Source organism: Oncorhynchus clarkii, chromosome 33 (genome assembly GCF_045791955.1).
Source record: "Oncorhynchus clarkii lewisi isolate Uvic-CL-2024 chromosome 33, UVic_Ocla_1.0, whole genome shotgun sequence".
Lineage (NCBI taxonomy): Eukaryota > Metazoa > Chordata > Actinopteri > Salmoniformes > Salmonidae > Oncorhynchus > Oncorhynchus clarkii.
In genome coordinates this window covers 24265440-24291502 of record NC_092179.1, presented here as the reverse complement: position 1 = coordinate 24291502, position 26063 = coordinate 24265440, and the positions used below count along the sequence as shown (strand labels likewise).

The 26063-nt window shown below is 45.5% G+C and overlaps 1 protein-coding gene across 1 annotated transcript in view; it reads left to right on the top strand.

Moving 5' to 3' along the window:
* The window catches only part of LOC139393228 (staphylococcal nuclease domain-containing protein 1-like), a 334741-nt gene that overhangs the window by 57805 nt on the left and 250873 nt on the right, over positions 1-26063 (top strand). Inside the window, exons 12-15 of the mRNA XM_071141677.1 lie at positions 3834-3940; positions 8777-8887; positions 9978-10050; positions 12484-12625. Coding sequence (XP_070997778.1) covers positions 3834-3940; positions 8777-8887; positions 9978-10050; positions 12484-12625 — 433 coding nt within the window. The remainder of the gene's footprint in view (positions 1-3833; positions 3941-8776; positions 8888-9977; positions 10051-12483; positions 12626-26063) is intronic.

Genomic DNA, 26063 nt, shown 5'->3' with positions numbered 1-26063 from the left:
TCGACTGGACCGGAGTCCATGTCAGGTCGCTTCTCTTCCTTCTATCCCTCAACACACTGACAGAGACGCCAGAAAGCCTGAGAAGTTTGTTCGTGTCGGGTAATGAAGGTAAATCTGCAGAGAAGTGCTTTCTGCTCTCTCTATTTCCGTCTCACTCTCTCTCGACTCTCACCGTGTTGAAATAGCTGTTTCGCTCGGTGACATAATCCAAAGCTAGATTTGGTTAACTTTATAAGTAGTGCTGTTCCTCTTTTCAATGCGCCGGGTCTCAGCCTCAGCAGAAAAAGTCCAATGGAAACGTTGCATTAATCCACTTATCAGGGGAGAGCACATTCAGATAATCCCGGCCTGCTCAAAGTGGCTCCTGTTCTGCTGCGTGAGTGTAGTACAGTGAATAGCAGTTTTAAAAATATTTTTTTTATAACGTGTGTGGGAATGTAAAGTGAGTCACCGTGGCGTTTGTGTTGCCAGTTTGACTATAGTGGGAGCAGTCGGTGTGTGTAGCGGTATGCACACGTGTTTGTGTTTCTCTTTATGCATGCCTGCTCAGTTCACAGGAGTCACTAGGTCCCCAGGTCCAGATCCCAGATGGGACTTTGTGTGGAGTTTGCAGTTCACCCCACTTCCCTAAATGATAGCCAGCTGCTTTTACTGTGTTAACAACACCAGGGCATCTGAGCACATCAACACTGCTATGAAGTCATGTCTCTCTCCACCCGGGGCTTTAAGACGCTGGAATTACAGCTGTGTGTTTGAGCAGAGCCGAGGCTCAGTTTTTAATCCATAAAATATGTATTAGACTTTCCCCGCTGCACCTAGCGCCAGATTATTAAACTCAACCACTCACACTGTGGCTGGTGTGGGGAGCTCTGCAGCAAAACATCCCTGTGTCTGACCAAGCATGCTTTGTACTTGGACAACCTACACTCTATCTACCTACACTCTATCTACGCAGACGCCCGCACACACACGCACAGTTTACAATTGGCTCATTCATCCCCCTCCTCCCCCCTGTAACTATTCCCCAGGTCGTTGCTGTAAATGAGAACGTGTTCTCAGTCAATTTACCTGGTAAAATAAGGAATAAATAAAAACCAGTTAAGCGAATCTCCGAGCCCCTGATCCCAGTCGGAACAAACACATTTCTTCCCCAACTCCTCCTCATCAGATATCCCCCTCCAGTCCTCTCCTCTAGGGGTCTCTTCTAAATGACTTCTCTATCTCGAGATCTGCACACTGGTCTGTGGAGAATCTGCTGGATCCTCTAATCTACCATCGCTTTGTCAAACCTTTTAATCTATCATCACTTTACTTAATGGGGTCAGACTCTCTCCCTCTCTGTCGTGCTCTGCTGAAAATCTGCTCTATTCTTTTTTCCGTCTCCTTCCTCCTTCTGCTTTTTTCCTCATTTTTTCCTCTAATCTTTATCTTCCTCTTTCTCTCCATCTCTGCTCCTCTCCTCTCTCTCCATCTCTGCTCCTCTCCTCTTTCTCTCCATCTCTGCTCCTCTCCTCTTTCTCTCCATCTCTGCTCCTCTCCTCTCTTTCTCTCCATCTCTGCTCCTCTCCTCTCTTTCTCTCCATCTCTGCTCCTCTCCTCTCTTTCTCTCCATCTCTGCTCCTCTCCTCTCTTTCTCTCCATCTCTGCTCCTCTCTTCTTTCTCTCCATCTCTGCTCCTCTCCTCTTTCTCTCCATCTCTGCTCCTCTCCTCTCTTTCTCTCCATCTCTGCTCCTTTCCTCTCTTTCTCTCCATCTCTCCTCCCTCTCTCACACTCTTCCTCCTTCCCTCATCTGAAGTCATTATCCCTGCCCAACGATGCAGAGCCATTACAGAAGATGTGTAGATTCGGGAGGAGACGCGACACAAAGCACAAATGAACCAAAACCATCTTTTATGGGGGGAATAAATGCCTTATTTGTTGAGGCACAAAAAAGCTTACAGCCGTGTTCCGCTGTGGGAAAATGAGGAGCCTCGGCAGGAAGTCTGCGCTAAATGACATTTCCATTATTCCGATCAGATTGGGTTGTTATGCTTATTTTCTGTCATGAAGTGTGTGTGTGTGTTTGCTAGCGGGAATTTTACTAAGAGCATCTTATACCAATGTTATTGACAGCAATATGTTGTGTAGTCCAGGCAGTTTTCTATATTAAGTGGAAGTTGAGCCTTGTGTTTTGGTTTGTTATAGGGGAACTTTCCACTCATTCTGTTAGGTCTACTTTAACATGAAAATAGATGCAATGGCCTCTGAAGACTTCTAGTAACACTCACACACAATAACATTTAGGGTAGTAAATGCTTCAGCCATTTTGTAGAATTAAATATATTTTGTCACATACACTGGACAGAGGCAGTGAAATGTGTTGTATTACAGGGTCAGCCGTAGTAGTACGGTGCCCTGGAGCAAATTAGGTTTAAGTGCCACATCGACAGATTTTTCACCTTGTCTGCTCAGGTATTCGAACCAGCAACCTTTTGGTTACTGGCCAAACTCTCTAACCGCTAGGCTACCAATGATAAACCCTACGATTGTGCCCTATTGTTTTACAAAGCGCTACATCGCTCCACATAGTCCTCAATTGTAGTACGACACCTTTTAGTCCCCTTTTACGATTACACTGTAGCCCCAAACCCTCTTGTCGCTAGGCCGTTCTAGCTTCTTTCTCTACCACTCTCTCACATCCCCATCTTACCACCCACCCTTGCCAGACGCCAACTTAGCAGAGAGCATGCTGGGACATCCATTTCCTATAATCCTGTCTACACTCCATCACCGTGTCCTTGTCCAGTGAGGCCCTCAGATTAATGACAACGCCCCCCTCGTCTCCTCTCCCACCTCTTTGTGACTCCACCATCTGGGACGGTTGGGACCCTCGCACCTCTCTCTGACGGAATAGCTCTTTGTTTGCTCAACTGTATGATGGAGTAAAAATGCAGGCCTGGAGATTCCCAGATTGTAGATTCCCTGTTGCTCCCATCCTGGGCTTAGGGAATGTCATTGCCGGTCCCCACCTATCCTATTCATCCCTGCTTCCCTGCTTCTGTTTGCTCTGTCGGCCAGGAAGGGAGGAATGGGGGAAATGGTTGTTCCCCATCTAAACACTGTTTTTCCTCCACCCGCTGTGTGCTGCTGGGCCTGTCCGTGTTGGATAGCAATCTGCCACCTCTTGGTTGCGTGGGCGCGTGAGTGTGTTTGTGAGCGTGGAGTTATAAACAGCCCCAGTGCTCCTCTGGGGAGATCTACAGTCCAGCCTGACATGATTCACACTGACTGGGGGTGACCTTGTAAACTAGCCCGTACACACACACACCACACACACACACACACACACACGTCTGTCTATTGCATTTTCATGACCAGTATTTCTAATTATTTGAAAAACTTTGACTAGTCGATGCCTTGATTTTATTACGACTTGATGTTCCCAACATATTGCTCACCATTGTCTGCTTCAGAGGGACAAGAGAGTCATGAGAAAAACGAGTTTTGATCAGTCATGTAAATAAGGTGCTGAAAACAAATTGACTTCCTACTTAAAAAGATGGAGAACAAGCTATGAAGGAAAAATACTGGAGTTTTGTAACTTTATCGATTCCCCCCATCACTAATGTTACGTTGACACAAATTGACTCCAAATCTCCCCACGTGTGCAGTCATACGCTGTCTTCAACCCTATATTACATGACGGTGACCGTGAGGACTTGAGGTCTCTAGTCCACTAAAGACACGGTGGCTCTTTTAAATCAACCTTCAGAGTTGTTTGACGGGAGAGTTGTCTGACATAATTTCCTGTGACATGGCATTGACATCATTTCCTGTGACATGGCGTTTCAGGTGAACGTCACGGTGGACTACATCAGAGCTGCCACCAGCTCCTCAGAGACCAGCACCATCCCCGCCTTTGCAGAACGCACCTGTGCCACGGTCACCATCGGCGGCATGTGAGTATACCTATCTGGACACCAACTTGTCCCCCTGCACCGTCGACCTCTGCTGACCCCTAACATGTCTGTGTCACCCCGTCTGTCACCTTGCTTGTAGACAGGATGAGTAGTCCAGACGAGCGTTTGTCAATCCTGGCTCCGGAAACACCTATAGTGCAGAGCTTTGTTCTACTCCAGTAGTAACACTGCAGAGTCGGCTCAAAGTTACTGTATTTCACTCGTTGGAAAGTTGAATTGGGTGTTAGTACTGGACTGGAACAAACATGCACAATATGCTATGATTGAAGGGGACTGATCTAGGCCGTATATATCTATATTCCTTAGAATCAGTTGAAGTGAATATCTGTCTGTAGGCCACTGATGTAATGGACAAGGACAAGACAGTTCAAGGAGAAATAAAAGCTCTACAAAGGCCCAATAGAACAGGTTAAATGTACACAGTACAGGCCAACTGCATTAAAGAGCAACCAACGTGGGCAAGCCACACAGTTCATTCACACCCCTTCAGGTCAACATGTCGCCCGGCTACGCCCTCTGAGGTTGTTTTCACTCATACAAATGGAAGAAAGACCTTGTTAAGACATGTTCTGGAGCTACGGAGTCCCTCTCCTTTCATCTGCTAGCCCCCCTTATCACACGGCACCGCTAGTTAGCAGCAACGCCCGGCCAGCGTAGGTCACCCAATTACCAGGCAGACGTACTGCGGTGCATTGTGGGTAACAGGTGGCCGGGCCGCCCTCAGGCTCTGAGGTGCTGTGTGTGTGCGTGCGTGCGTGCCCGTCTTATGGCGCACCATATTTCTCTCCACGTGGTGAGCCAGACCCCTCTACCCGTTTAGCACAAGGCGAGGGAGAGAGGCACAGCAGGGGGGCTAGCTGGAGATAGCGAGTGCCAGCAGGCTAGCAGCCTACGTCCTAGATACCACGACCATTGAGATGGTTAGTGTTGGAGTGGGGACTGGTGGAAAGGGGTGTGGAAAAGGCCTGTTTGACCGTACCCTGCTTTTAGGCTAATTTAAGGTTGTATTAAAGGTTGTCTGATTTCCCAAGGACACGTCAACCTCATTTCCTCATACTTTATAAATGCATAGTCAGGCAGGCTAGGTCATTCAGTAAATAAGAGTTTGTTCTTTAAACTGACTTGCCTTTATAAATGAAGGTAGAATAAATACAATCTTTGGAACAAGCACTAATCTGACAACCTGGATGGGTCAAAGTGAAAGATCCACCATGTTGTTTTCACCCATCCCAGTCATGTGAGATCTATGAAATGAAAACAATATGCTTTTCCAACTTTTTTTAAAGTGTCTAATTTGAAGGCAATTTGCAACACTTAGTCCAACATTTTTGCAGTGTTAGCTGATCTGCCTCCACATTTCCATTCAGAAGATGTGAAAGTCATTAAAACCACTCGTGATGTGATGCTCAATTTGTCTCAATTTATAAAAGACTGAGAAATGAAACAGTGAGGACGGGGGAAATGACTTTTTCTGTTTTTTCTCTTTTCTTTTTGACTCCACATCTCAATTGAAGGCAGTTTTACTAGACTCCTCCTGTTTTTATTCTCTCTGCCGGCCTGCCTCTCTCGCTCTCTTTCTCTCTCTCGCTCTCTCGCTCTGCCTCATCTCTCTCGCTCTCTCTCTCGGCCTCATCTCTCTCGCTCTCTCTCTCGGCCTCATCTCTCTCGCTCTCTCTCTCGGCCTCATCTCTCTCGCTCTCTCTCTCGGCCTCATCTCTCTCGCTCTCTCTCTCGGCCTCATCTCTCTCGCACTCCCCCTCCAATTAATCTGAACAGAAAACCTAATAAAAACATTTCACCACAACGAGGAGCCACCAAACTTACTCAATCACGGTCTTAGCATGCCGACAGGCTAACAAAACATTTTGGAAAGACGAGCCTGCACCAAGTGCACTCACTCCCATCCACTTTAGCTGTTACATGGGCGCCTAAGGGCTCTGAGCTAACTGCAGAGCCCTTCCATCAAACTCTCACCTGTTATCTTTCTACTTCTATCTCTCACCTTCCCCCTCTTTCTGTGGTTGTGAAATAACAATGCTGCCTCTGCTTGCTGTGGTTCGAAGGTCTCTCTCACCTCGCCATGTTGCCGGGACCTTGACTTGCTAGTCAGTTAGTTAGTCAGTCATTGTCTTTCACATTTTCTTTAAGCTTTCTTCTGTTGTTCTTCAGTGTTTCTGAGCTTGTGTTTCTTCAGTGTTTCTGAGCTTGTGTTTCTTCAGTGTTTCTGGGCTTGTATTTCTGGGCTTGTGTTTCTTCAGTGTTTCTGAGCTTGTGTTTCTTCAGTGTTTCTGGGCTTGTGTTTCTGGGCTTGTGTTTCTGGGCTTGTGTTTCTTCAGTGTTTCTTCAGTGTTTCTTCAGTGTTTCTTCAGTGTTTCTTCAGTGTTTCTTCAGTGTTTCTGGGCTTGTGTTTCTGGGCTTGTGTTTCTTCAGTGTTTCTTCAGTGTTTCTTCAGTGTTTCTGAGCTTGTGTTTCTTCAGTGTTTCTGAGCTTGTGTTTCTTCAGTGTTTCTGGGCTTGTGTTTCTTCAGTGTTTCTGAGCTTGTGTTTCTTCAGTGTTTCTGGGCTTGTGTTTCTTCAGTGTTTCTGGTCTTGTATTTCTGGGCTTGTGTTTTTTCAGTGTTTCTGAGCTTGTGTTTCTGAGCTTGTGTTTCTGAGCTTGTGTTTCTGAGCTTGTGTTTTTTCAGTGTTTCTGGGCTTGTGTTTCTTCAGTGTTTCCTGGCTTGTGTTTCTTCACTGTTTCTGAGCTTGTGTTTCTTCAGTGTTTCCGAGCTTGTGTTTCTTCAGTGTTTCCGGGCTTGTGTTTCCGAGCTTGTGTTTCTTCAGTGTTTCCGGGCTTGTGTTTCTTCAGTGTTTCCGGGCTTGTGTTTCCGAGCTTGTGTTTCTTCAGTGTTTCCGAGCTTGTGTTTCTTCAGTGTTTCCGGGCTTGTGTTTCTTCAGTGTTTCCGGGCTTGTGTTTCTTCAGTGTTTCCGGGCTTGTGTTTCTTCAGTGTTTCCGGGCTTGTGTTTCTTCAGTGTTTCCGGGCTTGTGTTTCTTCAGTGTTTCCGGGCTTGTGTTTCTTCAGTGTTTCCGGGCTTGTGTTTCTTCAGTGTTTCCGAGCTTGTGTTTCTTCAGTTTCCGAGCTTGTGTTTCTTCAGTGTTTCCGGGCTTGTGTTTCTTCAGTGTTTCCGGGCTTGTGTTTCTTCAGTGTTTCCGGGCTTGTGTTTCTTCAGTGTTTCCGGGCTTGTGTTTCTTCAGTGTTTCCGGGCTTGTGTTTCTTCAGTGTTTCCGGGCTTGTGTTTCTTCAGTGTTTCCGGGCTTGTGTTTCTTCAGTGTTTCCGGGCTTGTGTTTCTTCAGTGTTTCTGGGCTTGTGTTTCTTCAGTGTTTCTGGGCTTGTGTTTGTTCACTGTTTCTGATCTTGTTTGTTCACTGTGTCTGGGCTTGTGTTTCTGGGCTTGTATTTCTGGGCTTGTGTTTCTGGGCTTGTGTTTCTTCAGTGTTTCTGGGCTTGTTTCTTCAGTGTTTCTGGGTTTGTGTTTCTTCAGTGTTTCTGGGCTTGTGTTTCTTCAGTGTTTCTGGGCTTGTGTTTCTTCAGTGTTTCTGGGCTTGTGTTTCTTCAGTGTTTCTGGGCTTGTGTTTCTGGGCTTGTATTTCTGGGCTTGTGTTTCTGGGCTTGTGTTTCTTCAGTGTTTCTTCAGTGTTTCTTCAGTGTTTCTTCAGTGTTTCTGGGCTTGTGTTTCTTCAGTGTTTCTGGGCTTGTGTTTCTTCAGTGTTTCTGGGCTTGTGTTTCTTCAGTGTTTCTTCAGTGTTTCTGGGCTTGTGTTTCTGGGCTTGTATTTCTGGGCTTGTGTTTCTGGGCTTGTATTTCTGGGCTTGTGTTTCTGGGCTTGTGTTTCTTCAGTGTTTCTTCAGTGTTTCTTCAGTGTTTCTTCAGTGTTTCTTCAGTGTTTCTGGGCTTGTGTTTCTTCAGTGTTTCTGGGCTTGTGTTTCTTCAGTGTTTCTGGGCTTGTGTTTCGTCAGTGTTTCTGGGCTTGTGTTTCTTCAGTGTTTCTGGGCTTGTGTTTCTTCAGTGTTTGTGGGCTTGTGCTTCTTCAGTGTTTCTTCAGTGTTTCTGGGCTTGTGTTTCTTCAGTGTTTCTTCAGTGTTTCTGGGCTTGTGTTTCTTCAGTGTTTCTGGGCTTGTGTTCAGTGTTTCTGGGCTTGTGTTTCTTCAGTGTTTCTGGGCTTGTGTTTCTTCAGTGTTTCTTCAGTGTTTCTGGGCTTGTGTTTCTTCAGTGTTTCTGGGCTTGTGTTTCTTCAGTGTTTCTGGGCTTGTGTTTCTTCAGTGTTTCTGGGCTTGTGTTTCTGGGCTTGTGTTTCTTCAGTGTTTCTTCAGTGTTTCTGGGCTTGTGTTTCTTCAGTGTTTCTGGGCTTGTGTTTCTTCAGTGTTTCTTCAGTGTTTCTTCAGTGTTTCTGGGCTTGTGTTTCTTCAGTGTTTCTGGGCTTGTGTTTCTTCAGTGTTTCTGGGCTTGCCCCCGCGCCCTTTTTGGTGTATTGATGGGCCGTGTTGCAGCCTTGAAGCTTTCTACTGTATAATAACTGTGTTGAGAAATAAACACGGGTTAAAATCACCTCCCTTTCTCTCTCTGTCGGTCTTTCTCTCTGTCTTCCTCTCTCTGTTTCTCTCTCTCACTCACCCTGTTTCTCTCACTCACTCTCTCTGTTTCTCTCACTCACTCTCTCTGTTTCTCTCTGTTTCTCTCACTCACTCTGTCTGTTTCTCTCACTCACTCTGTCTGTTTCTCTCACTCACTCTGTCTGTTTCTCTCACTCTGTCTGTTTCTCTCTCTCCCTCCACAGTAACATAGCCGAGGCGTTGGTCAGTAAAGGTTTTGCCACGGTCATCCGCTACAGACAGGATGATGACCAGCGCTCATCCCACTACGACGAGCTACTGGCTGCAGAGGCACGGTAAGCACAGTGCCCCAAAATGGTTTCTAATGCTGAAAACTAAACCTGACTGATTTAACCAGCTTGACTAAACCTCCCTTTAAATGAAAATGCTTTCTGTCACGCTCATGCAACAACAGAAGTGTATTCCCCTTAGGGATACAATACGAATATGTGTGTGTTGCATCATGGCAAAGTATTGAACAACACTGGTCAGAGGTGGCCATTTTTCCCTGTGTCGTAAATCAGCACCTCTACAAGGCCTGGGGTGTATTCATTACTCCGATTCTGTTGCAAAAAGTTTCTTAAATGGAAGCAAACTGAACAAAACAGGGAAGGACCTACCTGAATTTGTCCAGTAGAAACTCTCGTTTAGACTGATTACACCCCTGCGCGGCTCTAATTTTCTACGAAAGTATTGGCCTCTGAGTGTCGCTCTATCGCGCACACACACACACTGAATCAGGCCTTCTCTTTACACGTGTCTGTGAATATAATTATGTGCACCGGGAGATTTAGTACGTGCTTTAATACACCACTAAAGATGAAGATCTCCGGTTAACAGATAGATGACGACCCACCCTTGGTGTTTGTGCAAGTGTTTTCCCATGCTACCCTTCTCTCTCCTTCTGTCTCTTTCTGGGCTCCTCAAACTCCTTCTCTTCCCTTTCTCATTCTCCCTCATCTCTTACACACACACATCACTGACCCACAGATGACACTGACTGCCACAATTTCCATCATCTTCGTCATCTTCATCTGTAGCACTCAGCCCCTTTCCAGTAGGAATCTGAACAGGTTGTCATCACACCAGCCGTCAGGGTCAGACTGAAAATGCACTCCCTCGTCCCCCCCAACCATTGCAGTTTCCATTTTAAGGGTATAGATTACACGCAAAGTCCCTCTGCCGCTGATCCTCATGGTGGAGCCGTGGAGCTTGGAAACTGTATCCCCCCTCTGAGCCGGAATGGCTCTCTGAGTGTTTATTACCCACAGCTTCATTTCTCCTCTGCGGCTCAAAGACCTGATGGTTCTCCTTAACTCGCTGGATGATGGGATGAACCGTAATGGTGGCCGCTCTGTCTCACTCTCTCCCTCTGATTGATCACAGGGCAATCAAGAACGGGAAAGGGCTGCATAGCAAGAAGGAGGTCCCCATCCACAGAGTGGCTGATATCTCTGGGGTAAGATGGATTAGTGTGAGAGTGTGGGTGGGAGAGAGAAATGTGGGTGTGTGTGTCTTTGAGGAATAGTTGTGTGTGTTTACTGTTATGTGACTAGGCTTATATCTTGTGTGTTTTTCCCCCTGGAGAGTGTGTGTGTGTGCAATGTTCATTCACATTCTAGGGCCAACATTCTTCTTGATAATATAATTGCCAAACCTTGACCCCCCAGTCTCAATGCCCTCCAGTCTCTCCCAAGCCACTCCCCAGGACAAACCTTGTCATCTGATCTATAGATGACTCACTCTAAGTAATATCCATAATGCCAACCCCCCCCCCCCCCCCCCCCCCCCATATTATAGCAATAAAGTCCCATCTAAATATAGTTCCCTCTGTGTTAATAAAGTCATCCAGGAAGTTGTTTACGTGTTCCAGGGACAGCAGACAGCGTCTCTGCTTGTGAAAATTGATTGGGCTGCTCACTAAATGAAGATTAGATTTTACTCCGTGCCCATAAAATGTGTTAACGGGGAATAATGAGATGCACGTACGTACCCACACTCTCTCCACACTCTCTCCACACTCTCTCCGCACTCTCCCCGCACTCTCCCCGCACTCTCCCCGCACTCTCCCCGCACTCTCCCCGCACTCTCCCCGCACTCTCCCCGCACTCTCCCCGCACTCTCCCCGCACTCTCCCCGCACTCTCCCCGCACTCTCTCCACACTCTCCCCACGGACCACGTGTGTTAAAGCACATAAAGGAATGACGGCTGGGGACACACAGTCCCTCCCTCTCATTCTGTCCACCTTAAGTCTTTGTTTTACAAGAAGACCGTGCTTTAATGGACTGGGCAGTCAGTCTGGGCAGTCAGTCTAGGACGTGTGTTATTGTTTAACGCCCGCATAGACACACACGCTGTTCTCCAGTGTAATGAGGTGTGTGTGTGTGTGTGTGTTGATCTTGCCCAGCCCCCTCTCTAAAGACGCTCCATCTCTCTCAGCAGCCCTCTCTGTGTTTCACTGCAACCATAGAGGGGATACGACACATTTACATGTCAGCTTGTTTCCCCGTCACTCTGAAGACTGACAGCCGCCCAGGAATAGATCCTTGATACCATGCCAATCTGTTGATGACTTCTGCCAGTCAGGGAGAACAAGCGTGTGTGTGTGTGTGTCTTCCTCCATCTTAAAGTACTGCTCCCTCTTGGCTGGAGAGCTGGGCTGTGGAGGCTGTAGTGGCCGGGCCAGGCTAATGTAATGAGCTTTCTAATAAAAATACAGAAATGGCAGCTAACAACCCGATCCTCAGCTCTCCGCCTGTGGCACACACACACACACACACACACACACACACACACACACACACACACACACACACACACACACACAGGGATATTCCCGAGAGGGATTATGTAGATGAAGTGGGTTATATTGAGAAGAATACAGTGGGGATATATAATGGAGTACAGTGGGGTGTGTGTGTACAGTACTTACAAAGGTGCTGGGTGGATATGGCACTGGGGCACTCTCTCTGTCTGTCTCTCTGTCTGTCTCTCTGTCTGTCTCTCTGTCTGTCTCTCTGTCTGTCTCTCTCTCTGTCTCTCTCTCTGTCTGTCTCTCTCTCTCTGTCTCTCTCTGTCTCTCTCTCTCTCTCTCTCTCTTCACCCCCCCAACACAGGTTACATAAACACAGTCCCTCCTGACTCCTGCCCCCCAGCCCAGCTGGTATATATTTGTGTTCACCTGTTTCCCTATTCCCATTGGCCATCTTTCTCCATCCTAAGAGTTCATCTGAACAGAGAAATAATGTGTAGTGTAGGGCTAGATTCCTGCCCAGTAACTTTAATCACCACAGCAATGTTGACTTTGCACCCTGCAATCCTGAGCTACCTGGCGCTTGATGGAATAGTTCCACCTTGTCAACAACATATTTCCTCATCCTCCTCACCCAGTACATATATCTGTTTTGCCAGAACACATCTCTCTTCCTCTACACACACCTTCCCACCCCACGGCATCTAAATCATGAGAGAGTGCTAGTGAGTCACTGCCTGGTTTGTTGTGGCTGCATTGGCCTGCCTGCCTTGGCCTGCCGGCCGAGCTGTGTATTTATTAATATAACTCTCTCTCTCTGCCATTGATTCATCAGCCTGTCTGAATACGCAATGATTTAGCCACGCTTGTAATTCTGGCCTTGGTGTACCCATCAAGCCAGTGACTCAACAGAATGGGAGAAAGAGAGATGAGGCCTAGCAATGTCATGGTGAAATCATTGGTCCCTTCACCCTTACCGAGAAACCCCACACAATGAACTTCAACCTAATTTACTCATCTGCATAAGTGGATGGACTAAGACTGAGGTGTATGATCCACTATCAGACCATCCAATTGACATGAAGATCTGCATTTCTAGGGTGAAGCTGCTACTCTGAACATGTTTCTTTCTTCTCCAGGAAACACAGAAGGCCAAGCAGTTCCTGCCTTTCCTCCAGAGAGCGGGCCGCTCAGAGGCGGTGGTAGAATACGTGTTCAGTGGCTCCCGCCTTAAACTCTACATGCCCAAAGAGACCTGCCTCATCACCTTCCTCCTCGCCGGTAAGTAGTCCATCCGCGAGGGCCATTAGGCTACTTCCTGGTTTAGCTAACTACATCCTGGTTTAGCTAACTACATCCTGGTTTAGCTAACTACATCCTGGTTTAGCTAACTACAGTGCCTTGCGAAAGTATTCGGCCCCCTTGAACTTTGCGACCTTTTGCCACATTTCAGGCTTCAAACATAAAGATATAAAACTGTATTTTTTTGTGAAGAATCAACAACAAGTGGGACACAATCATGAAGTGGAACGACATTTATTGCATATTTCAAACTTTTAACAAATCAAAAACTGAAAAATTGGGGCGTGCAAAATTATTCAGCCCCCTTAAGTTAATACTTTGTAGCGCCACCTTTTGCTGCGATTACAGCTGTAAGTCGCTTGGGGTATGTCTCTCAGTTTTGCACATCGAGAGACTGAAATTTTTTCCCATTCCTCCTTGCAAAACAGCTCGAGCTCAGTGAGGTTGGATGGAGAGCATTTGTGAACAGCAGTTTTCAGTTCTTTCCACAGATTCTCGATTGGATTCAGGTCTGGACTTTTACTTGGCCATTCTAACACCTGGATATGTTTATTTTTGAACCATTCCATTGTAGATTTTGCTTTATGTTTTGGATCATTGTCTTGTTGGAAGACAAATCTCCGTCCCAGTCTCAGGTCTTTTGCAGACTCCATCAGGTTTTCTTCCAGAATGGTCCTGTATTTGGCTCCATCCATCTTCCCATCAATTTAAACCATCTTCCCTGTCCCTGCTGAAGAAAAGCAGGCCCAAACCATGATTCTGCCACCACCATGTTTGACAGTGGGGATTGTGTGTTCAGCTGTGTTGCTTTTACGCCAAACATAACATCTTGCATTGTTGCCAAAAAGTTCAATTTTGGTTTCATCTGACCAGAGCACCTTCTTCCACATGTTTGGTGTGTCTCCCAGGTGGCTTGTGGCAAACTTTAAACAACACTTTTTATGGATATCTTTAAGAAATGGCTTTCTTCTTGCCACTCTTCCATAAAGGCCAGATTTGTGCAATATACGACTGATTGTTGTCCTATGGACAGAGTCTCCCACCTCAGCTGTAGATCACTGCAGTTCATCCAGAGTGATCATGGGCCTCTTGGCTGCATCTCTGATCAGTCTTCTCCTTGTATGAGCTGAAAGTTTAGAGGGACGGCCAGGTCTTGGTAGATTTGCAGTGGTCTGATACTCCTTCCATTTCACTATTATCGCTTGCACAGTGCTCCTTGGGATGTTTAAAGCTTGGGAAATCTTTTTGTATCCAAATCCGGCTTTAAACTTCTTCACAACAGTATCTCGGACCTGCCTGGTGTGTTCCTTGTTCTTCATGATGCTCTCTGCGCTTTTGACGGACCTCTGAGACTATCACAGTGCAGGTGCATTTATACGGAGACTTGATTACACACAGGAGGATTGTATTTATCATCATTAGTCATTTAGGTCAACATTGGATCATTCAGAGATCCTCACTGAACTTCTGGAGAGTTTGCTGCACTGAAAGTAAAGGGGCTAAATAATTTTGCATGCCCAATTTTTCAGTTTTTGATTTGTTAAAAAAGTTTGAAATATCCAATAAATGTCGTTCCACTTCATGTTTGTGTCCCAGTTGTTGTTGATTCTTCACAAAAAAATACAGTTTTATATCTTTATGTTTGAAGCCTGAAATGTGGCAAAAGGTCGCAAAGTTCAAGGGGGCCGAATACTTTCGCAAGGCACTGTACATCCTGGTTTAGCTAACTACATCCTGGTTTAGCTAACTACATCCTGGTTTAGCTAACTACATCCTGGTTTAGCTAACTACATCCTGGTTTAGCTAACTACATCCTGGTTTAGCTAACTACATCCTGGTTTAGCTAACTACATCCTGGTTTAGCTAACTTTCTTCCACCGTCCTTCCAGTTACTCACAAATCAAATGTATATGTCACGTAGACAGTTTACAGCAGGAATATAAGGTACTGTGAAATGCTTGTGCTAGGAGCTAACAGGGCGACGTGTCTTTCAGCCCATCTGGTTGGCTACCTCAGAGATTGGAGCGGCGCCTGGTTAGACTATTAGTCATCAGTCTTTTAACTCTGTAAGCAACATTTGTTTTGGTTTACTTCCGGTTTAATAAAAACATAGGCTAGTAGGGGAGTGTGTGTACAGTATGTGAGGGGAGTATGTGTGTACAGTATGTGAGGGGAGTATGCGTGTACAGTATGTGAGGGGAGTATGTGTGTACAGTATGTGAGGGGAGTATGTGTGTACAGTATGTGAGGGGAGTATGTGTGTACAGTATGTGAGGGGAGTATGTGTGTACAGTATGTGAGGAGAGTGTGTGTACAGTATGTGAGGAGAGGTGTGTGTGTGTACAGTATGTGAGGAGAGGTGTGTGTGTGTACAGTATGTGAGGAGAGTGTGTGTACAGTATGTGAGAGGTGTGTGTGTACAGTATGTGAGGAGAGGTGTGTGTGTACAGTATGTGAGGAGAGGTGTGTGTGTACAGTATGTGAGGAGAGGTGTGTGTGTGTACAGTATGTGAGGAGAGGTGTGTGTACAGTATGTGAGGAGAGGTGTGTGTACAGTATGTGAGGAGAGGTGTGTGTGTGTGTACAGTATGTGAGGAGAGGTGTGTGTGTGTGTACAGTATGTGAGGAGAGGTGTGTGTGTGTACAGTATGTGAGGAGAGGTGTGTGTGTGTGTACAGTATGTGAGGAGAGGTGTGTGTGTGTGTGTACAGTATGTGAGGAGAGGTGTGTGTGTGTGTGTACAGTATGTGAGGAGAGGTGTGTGTGTGTGTACAGTATGTGAGGAGAGGTGTGTGTGTGTGTGTACAGTATGTGAGGAGAGGTGTGTGTGTGTGTACAGTATGTGAGGAGAGGTGTGTGTGTGTGTGTGTGTACAGTATGTGAGGAGAGGTGTGTGTGTGTGTGTGTGTACAGTATGTGAGGAGAGGTGTGTGTGTGTGTACAGTATGTGAGGAGAGGTGTGTGTGTGTGTACAGTATGTGAGGAGAGGTGTGTGTGTGTGTACAGTATGTGAGGAGAGGTGTGTGTGTGTGTACAGTATGTGAGGAGAGGTGTGTGTGTGTGTACAGTATGTGAGGAGAGGTGTGTGTGTGTGTACAGTATGTGAGGAGAGGTGTGTGTGTGTGTACAGTATGTGAGGAGAGGTGTGTGTGTGTGTACAGTATGTGAGGAGAGGTGTGTGTGTGTGTACAGTATGTGAGGAGAGGTGTGTGTGTGTGTACAGTATGTGAGGAGAGGTGTGTGTGTGTGTGTACAGTATGTGAGGAGAGGTGTGTGTGTGTGTACAGTATGTGAGGAGAGGTGTGTGTGTGTGTACAGTATGTGAGGAGAGGTGTGTGTGTGTGTACAGTATGTGAGGAGAGGTGTGTGTGTGTGTACAGTATGTGAGGAGAGGTGTGTGTGTGTGTACAGTATGTGAGGAGAGGTGTGTGTGTGTGTGTGTGTGTGTACAGTATGTGAGGAGAGGTGGGTGTGTGTGTACAGTATGTGAGGAGAGGTGGGTTTGTGCCAGACATATCAAGCCAGGTGCAGTATCGCGGCCCCAGTTCAGAGGTCACGGTGTCTGATATCAGAGCTAGCGGAGCGCCCAGCTGTTAGCAGTCATTCACTACGAAGGTCGACAGGGGTCTGGTGAAACCACGCCAGCCGCCCCTGGCACCATTGGAATGGCGTGTAGCTGATGTGACCTTTCACCTCATGCGGGCATTGACCCCCCCCCGCTGGATCCCAGCTTCCTCCCCACTCTGCCTCGTCTGTCATTTTGTGCCAAGCCAGGTGAATGAACGCAAAACTGATTGCAAATCCGTGTCAAAAGCAGGTTTTTCCAACCCTCTTCCCGGAGAGCTACTGTCCTCTAGGTTTTTGCTCCAACCCTCATCTAGTTCCCCTGATTCTAGAAAATAGTTGCTTGCTAAGATGAATCAGGTCAGTTACAACTGGGACTGGATTGAAAACCTATAGGACGGTGGATCTCCAGGAACAGGGTTGTAGAGCCCTGGTCTAGGGAGCATTTGGGGTATGAGGTGACCATTTTGTGCCTGGGAAACAAGTAGAGTGACAGTTGCAAGAGAAATATAGGCTACAATGTACTGTAGATTGGTTATGGTTGTGTTTATACTTTCTGTCTGGCAGCTCAGCTTTCTGTCTGGCAGCTCAGGTTGATTTGTGCAGACAATTTAGATCGGAATCGGTCAATAGCAGGAATACTTGTGTGTTTTAGATTAGATGAGACTCCATTTACTCGACTAGCCGTAATAGAAGCATTACATCTAATCCAGGCATCTATCTATCGGTCTCTATTTCAGCTCTGTCATTGACCAAACAAAACAAGAACCCACTTCATTCATTTCCCAACAGGACGCCACCATTTATTCATGATCGCATCATCCCCGGTTTAATTGTGCATGTCTTCCATTGTTAATGTTTTAATTAATTTGGTCATTTGTTTCTAAATGTCTTTCCCCTTTGTCGTTGGTTTTTGTAATGATTTTCTCTGCCAGGCATTTTGACTTGACCCTCTCTCTCCATCAAGACACCTAGGTCTTTATTAAGACTGGTTGGAAATCTGACATTATAACTTGACATATGCACACACTTGCGTGCGTGTGTTTTCTGTCATTGGAAATGATTTTATTCAATCAGTGGTTATTACCATATGACAATAAGCACGTTATGGCACAGAGCCTGGGTTTATTTGATTAAGGTCGTTCCCCGGTAAAACGGTTTTCTGCTAGGCAGTTCATGTTGTCTTTAATAAACACATTAAGGCCAGATTAACGCTGATTGATACAAACGATCCCTGCTCCCTTTTTAATATGAGGTGCTTCCGTTATGATTAGCCACCGCACCGCATCCTGACCACCCTCACCTTTCCTGGAACGGTGTCGGTGTGTGTCTAATAGTTTCTTCATTTATTTGTGTGTGTGTGTGTGTTATTGCTGCTTGTGAGTTTGTGTGGTCATGACTTTGCCTTCGATGCCGTGTTGCGTCTTTGTCTGTGTGTGTATGTTGTGTGTTGTACATTGTGTGTGTGTATTGCTCAGAGTTCATGTGCACCTCTGTGGTTCTTATTAAGGTTAGAGACCCCTGCTATATGGGACTGTTGGCATAACATAACTACCCCCTGTTATCTTTTACCCTACATACCCGTATCTACTAACACTACCCCACTCCTATCTTCATGTCCTCTCAATGTGCCAAAGTTATCTCTCCCATGTTTTATCTCCCTCTGTAACCCTGTGTGAAATGACATACGGGTTGCATCCCAAATGGCACCCTATTCCTACCTAGTGCACTACTTTTGACCAAGGCCCTGATGAAAAGTAGTGCACTACAGTGCCTTCAGAGCCTTCAGAAAGTATTCATACCCCTTGACTTATTCCACATTGTGTTGTTACAGCCTGAATTCAAAATGGATTTCATAATTTTTTTCTCCCCCTCAAACATCTACACACACTACCCCATAATTACAAAGTGAAAATAAATTTTTCAAATTTGTTGAAAATGAAATACAGAAATATTTCACTAACACAAGTATTCACACCACTGAGTCAATAGTTTGTAGAAGCACCTTTGGCAGCGATTACAGCTGTGAATCTTTCTGGGTAAGTCTCTAAAATCTTTCCATACCTGAATTGTGCAACATTTGCCCGTTTTATTATTGAAAAAAATATTCAAGCTCTGTCAAATTGGTTGTTGATTATTGCTAGATTTTCAAGTAGATTTAAGTAAAAACTGTAACTTGGCCACTTGGGAACATTCACTGTCTTCTTGGTAAGTAACTTCAGTGTAGATTTGGCTTTGTGTTTTAGCTTATTGTCCTGCTGAAAGGTGAATTCGTCTCCCAGTGTCTGGTGGAAAGCAGACTTGACCAGGTTTTCCTTTTTTTAATAAATAAAGAAACTCCCCAGTCTTTAACAATTACAAGCATACCCATAACATGATGCAGCCAACACGTTGCTTAAAAATATGAAGAATGGTACTCAGTCATGTGTTGTATTGGATTTGTCCCAAACATACCATTTTGTATTCAGGACAAAAAGTTAATTGCTTTGCCTCCATTTTTTTTCAGTATTACTTTAGTGCCTTGTTGCAAACATGATGCATGTTTTGGAATATGTTTTATTCTGTACAGGCTTCCTTCTTTTCACTCTGTCAATAACGTTAGCATTGTGGAGTAACTACAATGTTGTTGATCCATCCTTCCCGGCGACTGAGTTAGGAAGGACGCCTGTATCTTTGTAGTGACTGGGTGTATTGATACACCATCCAAAGCGTAATTAATAACGTCACCAAGCTCAAAGGGATATTCAATGTCTGTTTTTTTTATCCTCGAATGGTTGCCCTTTGAGGCATTGGAAAGCCTCCTTGGTCTTTCTGATTTCATCTGTGTTTGAAATTCACTGCTCGACTAAGGTACGATACAGATAATTGTATGTGTGGGGTACAGAGATGATGTGGTCATTCAAACATGTTAAACACTTTTTTTTCCTCTTTTTTTAACCTTCTATTTAACTAGGCAAGTCAGTTAAGAACAAATTATTATTTAAACACTTATTATTTCACACAGAGCCCATACAATTTATGTGACTGAAGCACATTTTTATTTTAACTTATTTAGGCTTGCCGTAACTAAGGGGTTGAATACTAATTGACTCAACATTTCAGCTTTTCATTTGTAATTCATTTGAAAAATAATCTAAAAGCATAATTGCACTTTGATATTATGGGGTGTTGTGTGTCGGCCAGTGATATAACATCTCAAATGAATCCATTTTAAATTCAGGCTGTAACACAACAAAATGTGTAAATACTTTCTGAAGGCTCTGTATATGAGCTTAAAGATGCAGTCCTGGATCTTAAGCCCTTACAAATCCGTAACAATAAAATTCATATTGGATATTGTAACATCATACAAATTGCTTCAAAATCATACGAAATAGATGCCACAGTACACAGTTGTGCACCATTTTCAGGAAACCCTTTTGACTCGTGAGCACTACTTACTTTCATTTGATCCATATTGTCACAACAAAATCCTGTAGCAACAGAAATGGAATATTAGTCTATAATGTTGGTTGATTGGTGGTAGTGGGCTACAGGATATTTGAATAATGTAAATATAACCGTGTGTTAGTGAGGGTTTTCAGTGAATTTCACCAATCATACTTATTGACTCAAGACATTTCAGCTTTTTATTTGTATTAATTTGTAAACATTTCAAAAAGCATTCCACTTTGACATTCTGGGCTGTGTGTGTAGGCCAGTGACAAACAATCAACAAAATGTGGAAAAAGTCAAGGGGTGAAAACTTTCTTGAAGGGAATAGGAAGCCATTTTGATCTGTTGGATGTTGAACACCAGATGCCCTTCACCCTCCAGACCCCTTCATATAGGCTACTCACAATCACTTAATGTGTTGAAGGTTTCCACATCTCTACAACATATGGATGGGATTGTCGAGGCCAGATGGGTACGTCCGTGTAATGGCCAATCTGTTTGTAATGTCAGGCAGGAATTTAACTGGATTGGAAGGAGGCTCTCCAGAGAGGTTGTGTGCGTGTCTAGTGGAGTGAGCTTTCCTGGGCGCCACACTAAATGGATATAAATCCTTTAAGACAGAAGTGTCTCTTGAGGTCTGCTTATTGTGGAAGTCTGATGCTTTACCTGTTGACACCAAAGAGCCCTGCTTTACCTCACGCTGCTCCTCCCTCTACCGTATTACCTCACGCTGCACCTCGCCCTACCGTATTACCTCACGCTGCACCTCCCCTCTACCGTATTACCTCACGCTGCACCTCCCCTCTACCGTATTACCTCACGCTGCACCTCCCCCTACTGTATTACCTCACGCTGCACCTCCCCTCTACTGTATTACCTCACGCTGCACCTCCCCTCTACCGTATTACCTCACGCTGCACCTCCCCTCTACCGTATTACCTCACGCTGCACCTCCCCTCTACCGTATTACCTCACGCTGCACCTCCCCTTTACTGTATTACCTCACGCTGCACCTCCCCTCTACTGTATTACCTCACGCTGCACCTCCCCTCTACTGTATTACCTCACGCTGCTCATCCCCCTACTGTATTACCTCACGCTGCACCTCCCCCTACTGTATTACCTCACGCTGCACCTCCCCTCTACTGTATTACCTCACGCTGCACCTCCCCTCTACCGTATTACCTCACGCTGCACCTCCCCTCTACCGTATTACCTCACGCTGCACCTCCCCTCTACCGTATTACCTCACGCTGCACCTCCCCCTACTGTATTACCTCACGCTGCACCTCCCCTCTACTGTATTACCTCACGCTGCACCTCCCCTCTACCGTATTACCTCACGCTGCACCTCCCCCTACTGTATTACCTCACGCTGCACCTCCCCTCTACTGTATTACCTCACGCTGCACCTCCCCTCTACCGTATTACCTCACGCTGCACCTCCCCTCTACCGTATTACCTCACGCTGCACCTCCCCTCTACCGTATTACCTCACGCTGCACCTCCCCTCTACCGTATTACCTCACGCTGCACCTCCCCTCTACTGTATTACCTCACGCTGCACCTCCCCTCTACTGTATTACCTCACGCTGCACCTCCCCTCTACTGTATTACCTCACGCTGCTCATCCCCCTACTGTATTACCTCACGCTGCACCTCCCCCTACTGTATTACCTCACGCTGCACCTCCCCTCTACTGTATTACCTCACGCTGCACCTCCCCTCTACCGTATTACCTCACGCTGCACCTCCCCTCTACCGTATTACCTCACGCTGCACCTCCCCTCTACCGTATTACCTCACGCTGCACCTCCCCCTACTGTATTACCTCACGCTGCACCTCCCCTCTACTGTATTACCTCACGCTGCTCCTCCCTCCACCGTATTACCTCACGCTGCACCTCCCCCTACTGTATTACCTCACGCTGCACCTCCCCCTACTGTATTACCTCACGCTGCACCTCCCTCTACCGTATTACCTCACGCTGCTCCTCCCTCTACCGTATTACCTCACGCTTGACCTCCCCTCTACTGTATTACATCACGCTGCACCTCCCCTCTACTGTATTACCTCACGCTGCACCTCCCTCTACCGTATTACCTCACGCTGCTCCTCCCTCTACCGTATTACCTCACGCTGCACCTCCCCTCTACCGTATTACCTCACGCTGCACCTCCCCTCTACCGTATTACCTCACGCTGCACCTCCCCTCTACCGTATTACCTCACGCTGCACCTCCCCCTACTGTATTACCTCACGCTGCACCTCCCCTCTACTGTATTACCTCACGCTGCACCTCCCCTCTACCTTATTACCTCATGCTGCACCTCCCCTCTACTGTATTACCTCACGCTGCACCTCCCCCTACTGTATTACCTCACGCTGCACCTCCCCCTACTGTATTACCTCACGCTGCACCTCCCTCTACTGTATTACCTCACGCTGCACCTCCCTCTACTGTATTACATCACGCTGCACCTCCCCTCTACTGTATTACCTCACGCTGCACCTCCCTCTACTGTATTACCTCACGCTTGACCTCCCCTCTACTGTATTACATCACGCTGCACCTCCCTCTACTGTATTACCTCACGCTGCACCTCCCCCTACTGCATTACCTCACGCTGCACTTCCCCTCTACTGTATTACCTCACGCTGCACCTCCCCTCTACTGTATTACCTCACGCTGCACCTCCCCTCTACTGTATTACCTCACGCTGCACCTCCCCCTACTGCATTACCTCACGCTGCACTTCCCCTCTACTGTATTACATCACGCTGCACTTCCCCTCTACTGTATTACATCACGCTGCACCTCCCCTCTACTGTATTACCTCACGCTGCACCTCCCCTCTACTGTATTACCTCACGCTGCACTTCCCCTCTACTGTATTACCTCACGCTGCACCTCCCCCTACTGTATTACCTCACGCTGCACCTCCCACTACTGTATTACCTTACGCTGCTCCACCCTCTACTGTATTACCTCACGCTGCACCTCCCCGTTTACTGAACCTTCTTCCAGCCAGGACAATGGCACCAGAGACAAAACACGATATTCACAAAGCAAATGTTTTACTTCATAATTATCAACTAGGTATGTGAATAGTAATAATGTAGCTAGCCAGCTAGTTAAACATGCACAAGTTACCTAAAACCAATGTTATGCAATGCAACACAAATTGGACTCCCAATCACGGCCGGATGTGATACAGCCTGGATTCGAACCAGGGACTGTTGTGATGTCTCTTGCACTGAGATGCAGTGCCTTAGACCGCTGCACCACACCCTTTGTGAATGTATTTTTATTCACTAAGAATAAGGGCCCCGTTCCTCTTCGCTAGCTGTGGGAGAATAGAGCTGGTTTCTAAAATACGTGTTCTATACAGGCATGTCCATAAGCTGCATCCCAGTTGTCTAAAACAACGTTTAGCTCAAAACCGTTTTAGTGTGTGTCCTTTACTGTGTTTATACTTGTGATATCGCTATTCAACATTAATGTATATAATGCCTATCATCATTAATTCAAAAGTCCAAAAATGGATGTACCAATCCCAGTAGGTTTCTTTAACCTCTCTGATCTCCCCATCCCGGATCCGGTATCAGGAATACAGACTCAAGCTCATTACCATAACGCAACGTTAACTATTCATGAAAATCGCAAATGAAATGAAATAAATATGCCATCTCTCAAGCTTAGCCTTTTGTAAACAACACTGTCATCTCAGATTTTCAAAATATGCTTCTCAACCATAGGAAAACAATAATTTGTGTAAAAGTAGCTAGCTAGCGTAGCATTTAGCGTTAGCATTAGCGTTAGCATCCAGCACGCAACATTTCAACAAAAACATAAAAGCCTTCAAATAAAATAATTTACCTTTGAAGAACTTCTGATGTTTTCAATGAGGAGACTCTCAGTTAGATAGCAGATGCTCAGTTTTTCCAAAAAGATTCTTTGTGTATTAGAAATAGCTCCGTTTTATACATCACATTTGGCTACCAAAAAAACCCGAAAATTTAGTCCTCAAAACGCGAACTTTTTTCCAAATTAACTCCATAATATCGACTGAAAACATGGCAAACATTGTTTAGAATCAATCCTCAAGGTGTTTTTCACATATCTCTTCATTGATATATCGTTCTTGGAAGCATGGTTTCTCCCCTCAATCAAATGGAAAAGTACAAGCAGCTGGCAATTGCGCACCGAATTCCACGCAGGACACCAGGCGGACACTTGGAAAATGTAGTCTCTTATGGTCAATCTTCCAATGATATGCCTACAAATACGTCACAATGCTGCTAACACCTTGGGGGAACGACAGAAAGTGTAGGCTCATTCCTTGCGCAATCACAGCCATATAAGGAGACAATGGAAAACAGAGCTTCAGAAATTCTGCTCATTTCCTGGTTGACGCATCATCTTGGTTTCGCCTGTAGAATGAGTTCTGGGGCACTTACAGACAATATCTTTGCAGATTCTGAAACTTCAGAGTGTTTTCTTTCAAAAACTGTCAAGAATATGCATAGTCGAGCATCTTTTCGTGACAAAATATCGCGCTTAAAACGGGAACGTTTTTTTATCCAAAAATGAAATAGCGCCCCTAGAGATCCAACAGGTTAAGGGCTCTGTTCGCGTAGACTGTATAGACCCCGTTTAAGAGCTCCGACATGCAGAGTCATGCCTTGCAGGTAGGCCTATTTCTCTGCTAGGTGCTATTGGGTCTGCATTGTTTTGCTCTCTCTCGGTCTATCCCCTAATGTCTCCCCTCAGGTTAAACACCCTTTTCTCTGAACCACGTACGCTTGTGAGCAGAGTTCCCCCTTTGATACTTATTTTAAAGGGAGGCTGGAGAGACTTGTTTTTCTCTCCCTTCGCTCCTCCTGTCTACTCCATGGAGGCACCTCAAAGCATCCCTCTCCCTCCCCTTTCCTACTTGCTTTCCTTCCGGAGTTTTCCGGGGAGTGCTCCTTTTCCCTAAAAGAACCAAGAGTAGAGGGGGAGAGAGAGAGGCCGGAGTGCTCTGGGGAAGAAGGGATGTTCCTCTCCTCTCATTCACATGCAACTTTGATGAGATGGAGTGGGTTTCTTCTTTCGTGGAGATGGAGAGGAAAACAGAAGGCCTAGAAGTGTGTTGTGTTCAATAGGACAAAAAAAATAGGATGAAAGGAGACAACAGGGATAGTCCCTCATGGAAGGAAGTTTCACAGTGGCCACGCCCTTCTGGTGGGGTATGAATGTACAAATCCCTCAATCTGCTGTTGGTGCCTATAAAAATGAGCCCCAAGGTTGCTTTAAGTCTTTTTCCTTTTCTTAAATTAAATACTGTGACGGTTTTCTCATTAGCTGGGAATGTTGTTTGAAATGACCTATACAACATACTTTGGTGATATCGTTATCGACCTACTGCATACCCCTTAAATGTATACATTTTAGTGTATGGGGTTTGCTATTAGCATGCTAACACTCATTAAGAATAACTGGTAGAATTACTAGCATAGCTTGCCATCGATAGCATTCACTGGTTGAATTTGAAGTAACTTTTGAGTGTAATGGAGTTGACTAGTGACTGACATGAATCAGGCTTTCCATTATGAACCTGACATTTGACTGTCAGCATTTTCATTTACCGGACATTTGAGAAGTATACTGGACCCACATACATTGGGTGTGTAATGTGATTAGGGTCTCCACCACGGTGCTCACAATGACAGAAATCACATTTACATTATGGTAATTTATTTTAACAGAACATGCAAGACGAGGATGCAATGAGTAGGCTAAATTGGGAGTAGGCTAAATTGGGAGTAGGCTAAATTGGGAGTAGGCTAATTGGGAGTAGGCTAATTGGGAGTAGGCTAATTGGTGTATATCATTTTGGCAATTTAATTCCTAGCCTTTTGGACACGCCGCCTATGAGCCTATTTCAATCTACTATCCCCAATAGTAGTAAAGTTGACCAATTATATTGGTCAGCTTGTCGAGAAAGAAATAGCCCAAACAGACTTTGGGACAATGGATCCCAGATTCAACCAGTAGACCTACTGTAGACGACATACTTAAATAAAATTAAAATAAAAAAAATATAATTTAAGCAACATGTCTGATGCAATAGATCAGAATGTTTATCTTTAAAATGTTTGAACTTATTTCTTAACAGTATTAGCACAGCGATGCCTACAAGGCAGTAGGCTACACGTGAATGTGCACTTGGCTACTGGACAATCAAAGCAAGTTGAAAACCAATAGAACATGAGAGAAATAGGCTGCTGGTTTCAATGGCATATTGACAACATAGAAACACACCATTTTCACTAATGTTGATGTTGGGGTGATGCTAATGAAGTAAAAAAAAAAGAAGTGATGTTTCACTTTAGCTTAACTGTCTCTCTGTCTGTGGCACTGCATCTTATGGA